Genomic DNA, 13,293 nt, shown 5'->3' on the forward strand with positions numbered 1-13,293 from the left:
GTGGTGAATCTGTGGAATTCATTGCCACCGAAGGATGGGGAGGCCAGGTCAATGGATATTTTTAAGGCAGGGATAGATAGATTCATGATTTGTACAGGATTTAGTTTTAGAGGTACAGCATGGAAACAGGCCCTTCTGACCACCAAGCCTGCATCGACCAGCGATCCCCGCACATTAACACTATCCTACACACACTAGGGACAATTTACATTGACACCAAGCCAATTAACCTACACACCTGTACATCTTTGGAGTGGGGGAGGAAACCGAAGAACTCAGAAAAAACCCACGCGGGTCACGGGGAGAACGTACAAACTCCGTACAGACAGCGCCCGTAGTCGGGATTGAACCCGGGTCTCCGGCGCTGCAAGGCAGCAACTCAAGTTCAAGTTCAAGTGAGTTTATTGTCATGTGTCCCTGATAGGGCAATGAAATTCTTGCTTTGCTTCAGCACAACAGAACATAGTAGGCATTTACTACAAAACAGGTCAGTGGGTCCATATACCGTACTTTTAAATATGTACACACATGAATAAATAAAATTATAAATTGCAAATATCAGATAATCTACCGCTGCGCCACCGTGATCGCCCAAGGCAGGGAGGGGTATGGGGAGAAGGCAGGAGAATGGGGTTGAGAGAGAAAGATAGATAAGCCATGATTTGAATGGCGGGGTAGACTTGATGAGCCAAATGGCCCAATTCTGCCCCAATCACTGGTGAACCGATGAACATGTACTGGGGTAATGTTTAAGAAAGAACTGCGGATGCTGGAAAAATCGAAGGAGGACGAAAATGCTGGAGAAACTCAGCGGGTGAGTTTCGGGTTGAGACCCTTCTTCACACTGGGGTAAGGTTCATTCGCACCCAAAGGAGAAAATAAAAAATCAACTTGGAAATGATTGGCAGGCAAGCAGAAAAGAACCAGCCCCCTTACACACCGGCAGTAAACTATTTATCAGAGTTTCCAAGAGCCCTGTGCGAGAGCTTTGCTGATAGCAACACTTCCAAACTAATTGCTTTAAAATTAGTATCGACCCCAGAGCCTTCCAGCTGCTGCAAATTCACCAGATTGAGTGATGAATCTAGACTCGAACAAGCCGCTCGATAAGAATTTTTCTTTTTTTTCTCCCCCCTCTGTGTATTGATTGTACAAGCTCCTGGCCTTCTGTGCTATACACAGCAAACTCTCCCCCTTGCCCATCCCTCGCCTGCTGTCAAGGCAACACTCCACAAGTGCTGTGTACTGTAATTAAAACCAGCGGCGGTGAAAATGCCAAGTAGCCGGGACACACACACGCACACACACACGCACGGGCGCGCGGAGAGTTGTAAAAGCAGAAAGACGGCCACCGAGGGCTTGTACATCAACGCAGGCGCCCGAGGCCAGAGCACAAAAACGGCAATCAGTCTGAAGAAGGGTCTCGACCCGAAACGTCACATTTCCTTCGTTCCATAGATGCTGCCTCACCCGCTGAGTTCCTCCAGCATTTTTGGCCACCTTCGATTTTTCCAGCATCTGCAGTTCTTTTTTAAACATCAGTCTGAAAAGGGGTCTCGACCCGAAACGTCACCTATTCCTATAGGAGTGGAATTAAGCCATTCGGCCCATCAAGTCTACTCTGCCATTCAATCAGGGCTGATCTATCTTTCCCTCACAACCCCATTCTCTTGCCTTCTCCCCGTAACGCCCGACACCCGTATTCATTAAGAATCATCAATCTCGCCATAAATATATCCATTGACAAGGCCTCCACAGTTTTCTGTGGCAATGAATTCCATCCTCTGGCTGAAGACATTTGTCTTCGACAATAGACAATAGACAATAGGTGCAGGAGTAGGCCATTTGGCCCTCGAGCCAGCACCGCCATTCAATGTGATCATGGCTGATCATCCCCAATCAGTACCCCGTTCCTGCCTTCTCCCCATATCCCCTGACTCTGCTATTTTTAAGAGCCCTATCTAGCTCTCTCTTGAAAGCATCCAGAGAACCGGCCTCCACACCGCCCTCTGAGGCAGAGAATTCCACAGACTCATCACTCTCTGTGAGAAAAAGTGTTTCCACGTCTCTGTTCTAAATGGCTTACCCCTTATTCTTAAACTGTGGCCCCTGGTTCTGGACTCCCCCAACATCGGGAACATTTTTCCTGCCTCTAGCGTGTCCAAGTCCTTAACAATCTTATATGTTTCAATGAGATGCCCTCTCATCCTTCTAAACTCCAGAGTGTACAAGCCCAGTCTTAATCTCCTTTCTAAAGGCATGTCTTTTTATTCTGAGGCTATGACCTCTGGTCCTAGACTCTCCCACTAGTGGAAACATCCACTTATCTGGACCAGTAAGGCTGGAGCAAATAAGAATTACATTGTTCTGTTGCCGGTACATAGAACTGTTGAACAGCAAACCCAGAACACAGTAAATCCAGAACAAGACTTCAGGCACAGGAAGACGAGAGTCACCCACAAGATAGAGTTAGATTTTCACGAGTCAAGGGCGTTTTTTATCATGGATATCCCAGAGAGAAAAATTAAATTCTTAATTCTTACTTGCAGCAACACAACACAATATGTAAACACAGTAAACAATGTAATAAATAAGAAAAAAAAAAGTTTTGTGTGCGTATACACGTTCTCACATATATACAGATCATAGACAGACAACAAAAAGCAGGAGTAACTCAGCGGGGCAGGCAGCATCTATGGAGTGAAGGAATGGGTGGCGTTTCGGGTCCAGACCCTGTTTCAGACCTTCATCGAGGGTCTCGACCAGAAACGTCACCCATTCCTTCTCTCCAGAGATGCTGCCTGTCCCGCTGAGTTACTCCAGCATTTTGTGTCTACCTTCAGTTTAAACCAGCATCTGCAGTTCCTTCCTACAATATATATATATCTACAATTCCTACAATATATATATATATATATATATATATATATACACACAAAAAAATATATATATATATAGAGAGAGAGAGAGACATGAAGGGTCTCAACCTGAAACGTCACCCATTCCTTCTCTCCAGAGATGCTGCCTGTCCCGCTGAGTTACTCCAGCATTTTGTGCCTGTCTATATATATATGTGAGTATGTCTAAGCGCACATCTAACTTTCTTTTTTCTCGTTTATTGTATTGTTTACTGTGTTTACATATTCTGTGGTGCTGCTGCAAGTAAGAATTAAGTATTTAATTGTTCTTTCTATACACCCACACACACACCAAATATATACACACTCACACCAAAATAATTTTAGCAAAGGAATGCTTTTAAATGAGCTGTACTGTTTAATTACAAGCACCTATTGGGATGTCTAGGAAGGTATTGGAAATGCTGGTTTAAACCAAAGATAGAGAGTTTCTATCAGCGGGTCAGGCAGCATCTCTGGAGTCAAGTCAGGTTAAGTCGTCACATACATATACGAGATGTGCAGTGAAATAAAAAGTGGCAATGCTCGCGAACTGTGCAAACAAACACACAAACAAACTACAAACAGAATGGAACAGAATCACATATTCACATATTTCATATTTGTGGGAGGGAAGAAAGGAATAGATGACGTTTTGGGTCAAGATTCAAGTGAGTTTATTGTCCTGTGTCCCTGTATAGGACAATGAAATTCTTGCTTTGCTTCAGCACAACAGAACATAGTAGGCATTGACTACAAAACAGATCAGTGAGTCGAGACCTTTCTTCAGACTGAGAGTCAGGGGAAAGGGAAATGAGAAATATAGATGGCACATAGAACAAATGCGTGAAAGATACTGTACGTAAACCAACGTCCCTGCCATTGATTCCAATTAATTCAATGCAAGATATGCATAAAACAACGATGATGAATAATTGATGAATAATAAAAGCCTTGATGAATAATGTTGAGGATATTGCCACGGGGCAGGCACGAAAGAAAACCAACTTGCTGCCCCTTTGCCCTTTGCCAAGATGTTGCTGTGCGCAAAATATGCCTACAAAGCAAGTCACTGAAGTAATTCCTTGCACATGAAGCACTTTGAGATGTTAATGAGTGATGTGATGAGTTGTTATGCAAATACACATCTCTCTCTCTCTCACTCTCTCCTCTGCCCCAGGCAAAGTAAGAGAGTGAACGCTTCCAAAATGCAGCAGGTATTTATGTCCAAATCACACAGCTCATCAGTCACTCTTCAAATTAACACTCACCTCCATACTCGGATGCGCAATTTATTTTCCAGATTCAGAAGATCATAAGTCATAGGCGTAGAATTAGGCCATTCGGCCCATCAAGTCTACTCTGTCATTCAATCATGGCTGAGTCGCTACCTCAAAAAGGCTGGCAGCATCATCAAGGACCCACACCATCCTGGTCACACACTCATCTCCCCGCTACCTTCAGGTAGAAGGTACAGGAGCCTGAAGACTGCAACGTCCAGGTTCAGGAATAGCTGCTTTCCCACAGCCATCAGGCTATTAAACTTGGCTCAGACAAAACTCTGAATATTAATAACCCATTATCTGTTATTTGCACTTTATCAGTTTATTTATTAATGTGTGTATATATTTATATAATGGTATATGGACACACTGATCTGTTTTGTAGTCAATGCCTACTATGTTCTGTTGTGCTGAAGCAAAGCAAGAATTTCATTGTCCTATCAGGGACACGTGACAATAAATTCTCTTGAATAATCTTGAATAGTCTCCCCCTCCTAACCCCATTCTCCTGCCTTCTCCCCATGACCTCTGACACCCGTACTAATCAAGAATCTATCTATCTCTGCCTTAAAAATGTCCATTGACTTGGCCTGCACAGCCTTTCCATGGCAAAGAATTCCACAGATTCACCACCCTCTGACTAATGAAGTCAACATTTGGCAAAAGAAGACGCAATTAGCCTCCGTTTTAGGAATAAAGGTCTTCGCTTCACTAATCGAACATTGACTATTACAGACACCGAGTGCTAGAGTCACTCAGCGTGACAGGCAGCATCTCTGAAACAAAAGTAAGTGTGGCGTTTCTTCAAACTGAAGAAGTGTACCAACCGGAAACGTCGCCCATCCGTTTTCTCCAGAGATACTGCCTGACCCGCTGAGTTACTTTGGGACTTTGTCTCTATCTTCTGTATAAAGCTGCATCTACAGTTCCTTCCTACACATAGACACAGCATAGCACAAGAATAGCTTCTGCCCACAATGTTATAGAAACATAGAAAATAGATGAGGGAGGAGGCCATTCGGCCCTTCGAGCCAGCACCGCCATTCATTGTGAACACGGCTGTTCGTCCCCAATCAATAACCCGTGCCTGCCTTCTCCCCATATCCCTTGATTCAACTAGCCCCTAGAACTTTATCTAACTCTCTCTTAAATCCATCCAGTGACTTGGCCTCCACTGCCCCCTGTGACAGGGAATTCCACAAATTCACAACTCTCTGCGTGAAAAAGTTTTTTCTCACCTCAGTCCTAAATGGCCTCCCCTTTATTCTAACACTGTGGCCCTGGTTCTGGACTCGACCAACATTGGGAACATTTTTCCTGCATCAAGCTTGTCCATTCCTTTTATAATTTTATATGTTTCCATAAGATCCCCCTCATCCTTCTAAACTCCAGTGAATACAAGCCTAGTCTTTTCAATCTTTCCTCATATGACAGTCCCACCATCCCAGGGATCAATCTCGTGAACCTACACTGCACTGCCTCAATCACAAGGATGTCCTTCCTCAAATTCGAAGGCCAAAACTGGAAACAATACTCCAGATGTGGTCTCACCAGAGCCCAATACAACTACAGAAGAACCTCTTTACTCCTATACTGAAATCCTCTTGTTATGAAGGCCAACATTCCACTAGCTTTCTTCACTGCCTGCTGTACCTGTAAGCCAACTTTCAGTGACCGGTGTACAAGGACACCCAGGTCTCGCTGTGCCCCCCCCGTACCTAAACTAACCCCATTGAGATAATAATCTGCCCCCTTGTTTTTTCCACCAGTGGATAACCTCACATTTATCTATATTATACTGCATCTGCCACGCATCTGCCCACTCACTCAACCTGTCCAGGTCACCCTGCAACCTCCTAACATCCTCTTCACAGTTTACACTGCCACCCAGCTTTGTGTAAACCACAAATTTGCTCGTGTTGCTCCTAATTCCCTCTTCCAAATCCTAAATATATATGGTAAACAGTTGCGGCCCCAACACCGAGCTTTGTGGCACTCCACTCGCCACTGCCTGCCACTCTGAAAAGGACCCGTTCACTCCTACTCTTTGCTTCCTGCCTGCCAACCAATTTTCTATGCATGTCAACACCCTATCCCCAATAAAATGTGCTCTAAATTTAGTCATCAGTCCCCCGATTTTAGTCACCAGTCTGCACTTACCTTGCACTAAATGGTATTTACGTTATTCCCTTTGTTCAGTGTCTGTACACTGTGGACGGCTCGATTGTAATCATGTATTGTCTTTCCGCTGACTGGTTGGCACACAACAACAGCTTTTCACTGTACCTCGGTACACGTAACAATAAACTCAAAGCTCTTATCTGCTGGTGTATGACCCACATCCCTCCATTCCCTGCAAATTCATGTCCAAAAGCCTCTTCAATGACCCATTATATCCGCCTCAACCACCAACGTGTTCTGAGCACTCATGGTTCTCCATGTGTAAAAAAAAAAATTGCCTCACATGTCGCCCTTAAAAGTTCCCTCTCGCCTTCACACTACAGTGGCTTGCAAAAGTATTCATACCCCTTGAACTTTTCCACATTTTGTCACGTTACAACCACAAACGTAAATGTATTTTATTGGGATTTTATGTGATAGACCAACACAAAGTGGCGCATAATTGTGAAGTGGAAGGAAAATGATACATGGTTTTCACAGTTTTTTACAAATAAAAACCTGAAAAGTGTGACGTGCAAAAGTATTCAGCCCCCTTTACTCCGATACCTCTAAATAAAATCCAGCGCAACCAATTGCCTTCAGAATTCACCTAATTAGTAAATGGAGTCCACTTGTGTGTAATCTAATCTCAGTATAAATACAGCTGTTCTGTGAAGGCCTCAGAGGTTTGTTAGAGAACAGTAGTGAACAAACAGCATCATGAAGCCCAAGGAACACACCAGACAGGTCAGGGATAAAGTTGTGGAGAAGTTTAAAGCAGGGTTAGGTTATAAAAAAATATCCCAAGCTTTGAACATCTCACAGAGCACTGTTCAATCCATCATCCGAAAATGGAAAGAGTATGGCACAACTGCAAACCTACCGAGACATGGCCGTCCACCTAAACTGACAGGCCGGGCAAGGAGAGCATTGATCAGAGAAGCAGCCAAGAGGCCCATGGTAACTCTGGAGGAGCTGCAGAGATCCACAGCTCAGGTGGGAGAATCTGTCCACAGGACAACTATTAGTCGTGCACTCCACAAATCGGGCCTTTATGGAAGAGTGGCAAGAAGAAAGCCATTGTTGAAAAAAAGCCATAAGAAGTCCCGTTTGCAGTTTGCCACAAGCCATGTGGGGGACACAGCAAACATGTGGAGGAAGGTGCTCTGGTCAGATGAGACCAAAATTGAAGTTTTTGGCCTAAATGCAAAACGCTATGTGTGGCGGAAAACTAACACTGCACACCACCCTGAACACACCATCCCCACTGTGAAACATGGTGGTGGCAGCATCATGCTGTGGGGATGCTTTTCTTCAGCAGGGACAGGGAAGCTGGTCAGAGTTGATGGGAAGATGGATGGAGCCAAATACAGGGCAATCTTGGAAGAAAACCTATTAGAGTCTGCAAAAGACTTGAGACTGTGGCAGAGGTTCACCTTCCAGCAGGACAACAACCCAAAACATACAGCCAGAGCTACAACGGAATGGTTTAGATCAAAACATATTCATGTGTTAGAATGGCCCAGACAAAGTCCAGACCTAAATCCAATTGAGAATCTCTGGCAAGACATGAAAATTGCTGTTCACAGACACTCTCCATCCAATCTGACTGAGCTTGAGCTATTTTGCAAAGAAGAATGGGCAAAAATGTCAGTCTCTAGATGTGCAAAGTTGGTAGAGACATACACCAAAAGACTTGCAGCTGTAATTGCAGCAAAAGGTGGTTCTACAAAGTATTGACTCAGGGGGGCTGAATACTTTTGCACGCCACACTTTTCAGTTTTTTATTTGTAAAATATTTTGAAAACCATGTATCATTTTCCTTCCATTTCACAATTATGCACCACTTTGTGTTGGTCTATCACATAAAATCCCAATAAAATACATTTACGTTTGTGGTTGTAACGTGACAAAATGTGGAAACTTTTGCAAGCCACTGTATGTCCTCTAGTATTAGATTTTTCCATCTTGGGGAGGATAAAGTTCCTACCATCTACCCCATATATACAACTCATAATTTTATACACTTCTATCATGTCTCCCTTCAACCACCAGATTTCAAGAATAAAAACAATCCAACCTCTCCCAGTAGCTTATAGCCGCTAATCTACTATGACTAAGGCGATCTACTTTCATCAACTATATTCATTCCACCCATTTAAATCAATGCCTATTGTATTTGTGCATGGCTTGATGTGTACTCATGTATGGTAGGATTTGATTTAGAATCATAGAGTGATATAGTGTGGAAACAGGCCCTTCGAACCAACTCGCACACGGGCCAACAATGTCCCAGCTGCCCGCGCTTGGTCCATATCCCTCCAAACCTGCCCCATCCATGTACCTGTCTAACTGCTTCTTAAACGATGGGATAATCCCAGCCGCAACTACCTCCTCCGGCAGCAGTGTGAAAAAAGTTACCCCTCGGATTCCTACTTGACTAGATATCAGACAAGCAAAAGCTTTTCACTGTATCTATAAGGGGGGGGGCTTGATAGAGGTCTTTAAAATGATGAGAGGGGTAGACATGGATGAGCTTTTTCCATTGAGAGAAGGGAAGATTCAAACAAGAGGACATGATTTGAGAATTAAGGGACAGAAGTTTAGGGGTAACATGAGGGGAACGTCTTTACTCAGAGAGTGGTAGCTGTGTGGAATGAGCTTCCAGTGGAAGTGGTGAAGGCAGGTTCGTTTTTATCATTTAAAAATAAATTGGATAGGTATATGGACGGGAAAGGAATGGAGGGTTATGGTCTGAGTGCAGGTAGATTGGACTAGGTGAGAGTAAGTGTTCGGCACGGACTAGAAGGGCCGAGATGGCCTGTTTCCGTGCTGTAATTGTTATATCGTTATCTCGGTACATGTGACAATAGTAAACCAGTATCAGAGGAGCAGGCTTTGTAGTCAAGTGTCATACAGTGTCGAAACAGGCCCTTTGGCCCAACTTGCCCATGCCAACCAACACGCCCCATCGATGCTAGTTCCATCTGCCCGCATTTGGCTCCATATCCCTCTAAACCTTTCCTATCCTTGTACCTGTCCGAAAGTCCTTTAAATGATGTTATAGCACCTGCCTCCTCTGGGAGCTCATTCCACATGCCATTCACCCTCTGTGTGAAAAAAAAATGCCCCCTAGTAAATGTTTTGGTCTAGATCTCTCGTTCCCCTTTCCCTTCTCTCAGTCTGACCCGAAACGTCACCTATTCCTTTCCTCCAGAGATGCTGCCTGTCCCGCTCAGTTACCCCAGCATTTTGTGTCAGTCGTTAGTAAATCTTTTCCCTCAACTTAAACTCGTGTCTCCGCCGTTGGTGGTGAGAAAACTGAACAAAACTAGGAAGCTCGGCACAAAAAGTTGGAGTAACCCAGCGGGCCAGACAAAATCTCCGGAGAAAATAGGTGACGTTTTGGGTCAAGACCCTTCTTCAGACTAGAGTAAGGGGGAAAGGGAATCAATAGACAATAGGTGCAGGAGTAGGCCATTCGGCCCATCGAGCCAGCACCGCCATTCAATGTGATCATGGCTGATCATCCCCAATCAGTACCCCATTCCTGCCTTCTCCCCATATCCCCTGACTCCACCATCTTTAAGAGCCCTATCTAGCTCTCCCTTGAAAGTATCCAGAGAACCGGCCTCCACCTTCCTCTGAGGCAGAGAATTCCACACTCACTACTCTCGGTGTGAAACGAGAAATATAGCCTGTGATGTAGATAGATATAGAACAAATGGATGAAAGATATGCAACTAAGATCAGCATCTGCTGTTGCTTCCTAAACTAGGATGCTATCGGCAGTGCGAAAGAGACACAACATGCTGGAGAAACTCAGCCGGACAGCAGTGAGAAGCGTTTAAGAGCTTACCCGTGTCTCTCCAAACATAGTGAAACCTGTTCGTCGTACCGGTAGTAGTGGGCTTTGGAGTGATCGAAGGTGGTGTACGGGGAACTGGCCAGGTCTGGTGTCATAGCTGTGGAGGGAACAAGTAATACGAATGATTACAACGTCTCCGTAAAAGATCAAAATGCATGCACACTCCCCCCCCCCCCCCCCCCCCCAGCTATCCCGAATGTCAAAGCCTTTGCATTTAATCCCTCTGCAGTAAATTTACACGAGCCCTGTACGTGGGAGGAATTGAAAGTCATTCTGACTCGCTTTAGATATCGGGAGAAACTCCAGTTCAATTTTTTTTTTTTTTAATTTAACAATATAGACGTTTTCGAGAAACAGTCAGGTCAATGTTTGAGCAAGACAATGCATCTCAGCTAGTCAGCCACAACTCTGTTTTTCCCTCAAAAGGGCACAAATTGCTGTAGCACGTCCACGGGTCAGACAGCATCTCTGGAGAACATGGATACGTGACTTTTCAGGTCTGGATCAATTGACAATAGACAATAGGTGCAGGAGTAGGCCATTTGGCCCTTCGAGCCAGCACCGCCATTCAATGTGATCATGGCTGATCATCCCCAAACAGTACCCCGTTCCTGCCTTCTCCCCATATCTCCTGACTCTTTAAGAGCCCTATCTAGCTCTCTCTTGAAAGTATCCAGAGAACCGGCCTCCACCGCCCTCTGAGGCAGAGAATTGCAGACTCACCACTCTCTGTGAGAAAAAGTGTTTCCTCGTCTCCGTTCAAAATGGCTTACTCCTTATTCTTAAACTGTGGCCCCTGGTTCTGGACTCCCTCAACATCGGGAAGATGTTTCCTGCCTCTAGCGTGTCCAAACCCTTAACAATCTTATATGTTTCAATGAGAAATCCTCTCATCCTTCTAAACTCCAGAGTGTACAAGCCCAGCCGCTCCATTCTCTCAGCATATGACAGTCCCACCATCCCGGGAATTAACCTTGTAAACCTACGCTGCACTCCCTCAATAGCAAGGATCCTTCTTCAGACCCGGACATCACCTATCCATGTAGCCCGCCAACCCGCAGAGTTACTCCAGCACTTTGTCTCTTTTTGTGTAAACTAGCAGTTCCTTGTTTCAACACTTTCTCCCTCCCAGGTCTGCATCCAGAAATATCTTGTAAAAATAGTAATGATTTAATCCGTCCTTCCGGTACTCAAAGGAATTAGGGGACGTTTGGGTCAAAACCCTGCAAACAATAGTCTCCAGGAAACAGGCCCTTCAGTGGACCATCACTTTAGGGCTCATGCATAAAACAGGCCTGCAGAGGCCATGCTGCCCCTTCATACGAGTTCTATGTTATCCCATTTTCTCAGCCACTCGCAACACACTCCAGGCAAGATGCAGTGGCCAATTAACGTTCAAACCCGCGTATTATTGGGACATGAGAGAAAACGGGAGCACCCCCCGAGGAAACCCACGCAGTCATGGGGAGGACGTGCAAACTCCACACAGAGAGCATCCGAGGTCAGGACCGAATCGGGGTTTCTGGCGCTGTGAGGCAGCGGCTCCACCAGCTGCGCCACCTTGCCCAACTTGTCCAAACTGACCAAGATGCCCCATCTAATCTAATCCCATTTCCCTGTGTTTGGCCCATATCCCTTTAAAGAGAGAGTCGGATATAGCTCTATGGGCTAACGGAATCTAGGGATAAGGTGAAAAAGCAGATTCTGGATGATCAGCCATGATCATATTGAATGGTGGTGCTGGCTCGAAGGGCCTATTCCTGCACCTACTTTCTATGTTTCTATGTGAACCTTTCCTATCCTTGTACCTGTCCAAATGATTTTTAAATGCTGTTATAATATCTGCCTCAACCACCTGCTCCGACAACTTGTTCCATCACCCTCTGTGTGATAAAGTTGCCCCTCTGGTATGTGTTACATATTTCGTCTCTCATCTTAAATGTACGTTCACTTGCTCTCTATTCCCCTACCCTGGATAAAAGACTGTGTGGTGTGGGTGGGTGTGTGGGTGTGTGTGTGTGTGTGTGTGTGTGTGTGTGTGTGTGTGTGTGTGTGTGTGTGTGTGTGTGTGTGTGTGTGTGTGTGTGTGTGTGTGTGTGTGTGTTCACCCTGATCTCTGTGCATTCCTATGGTTTGGAAGAACGCTCTAAACACAATCGTACACACACACACACACTAGGGACAATTTACATTTATACCAAGGCAATTAACTGAACACAATACTCTTAATAGAATAGAGTGCAATTTATTGCTATTTTTAAGAGCCCTATCTAGCTCTCTCTTGAAAGCATCCAGAGAACCTGCCTCCACCGCCCTCTGAGGCAGAGAATTCCACAGACTCACCACTCTCAGTGTGAAAAAGTGTTTCCTCGTCTCCGTTCTAAATGGCTTACCCCTTATTCTTAAACTGTGGCCCCTGGTTCTGGACTCCCCCAACATCGGGAACATGTTTCCTGCCTCTAGTGTGTCCAAGCCCAAGATAAATGAATACCGTTCCTCTCAGCCCTCCTGTGGGCTTTTCTCTGGGTGCTCCGGTTTCCTCCCACATCCAAAAGTGGTAGGTTAAAAGGCTTAGGTAAAATTGTCCCTGGTATGTAGGATAGTGCTGGTGTAACAGGGATCGCTGGCCACCGCGGACCTGGTCAGCCCAAGAGCCTGTATCTGCGCTTTTTCTCTAAATCAAACAACTAAACCATAACATGATCTCCCAACGTCTATACTCAATACTCTGACTGATGGAGGCCAATGTGCCGGAAGCCATTTTGACCATCCCATCCACGTGTGATGCCACTTTCAACGAACTATGTACCTGCACTCCTAGATCCCTCAGCTCTTGCAGTTTCATTATTGTTTTTAAAAACAGAAAGATAAATGAATACCGTTCCTCTCAGCCCTCCTGTGGGCTTTGCTTCCATATTAAATCTGCGATTATTGCCTCGCCGTTTTGTTCTTGGGTCAAAGATTTCCCATCGGGCCCACCTCGCCAGCAGACACAGTCAGTCTGCGAGCTGGCTTCGAATATCTTCCTCATCACACTGCCGCGAAAGGTCACCAACCACCGCTAGATCACTGTCCAGTCAACTGG

The 13,293-nt window shown here is 45.1% G+C and overlaps 1 protein-coding gene across 2 annotated transcripts in view; it reads right to left on the reverse strand.

Moving 5' to 3' along the window:
* The window catches only part of pcgf1 (polycomb group ring finger 1), a 68,310-nt gene that overhangs the window by 23,384 nt on the left and 31,633 nt on the right, over nt 1–13,293 (reverse strand). For both annotated transcript variants that reach the window (XM_055665028.1, XM_055665027.1), the window contains one exon: nt 10,200–10,305. In XM_055665028.1, the coding sequence (XP_055521003.1) occupies nt 10,200–10,305 (106 nt within the window). The remainder of the gene's footprint in view (nt 1–10,199; nt 10,306–13,293) is intronic.

This window comes from Leucoraja erinacea, unplaced genomic scaffold (genome assembly GCF_028641065.1).
Source record: "Leucoraja erinacea ecotype New England unplaced genomic scaffold, Leri_hhj_1 Leri_103S, whole genome shotgun sequence".
Lineage (NCBI taxonomy): Eukaryota > Metazoa > Chordata > Chondrichthyes > Rajiformes > Rajidae > Leucoraja > Leucoraja erinaceus.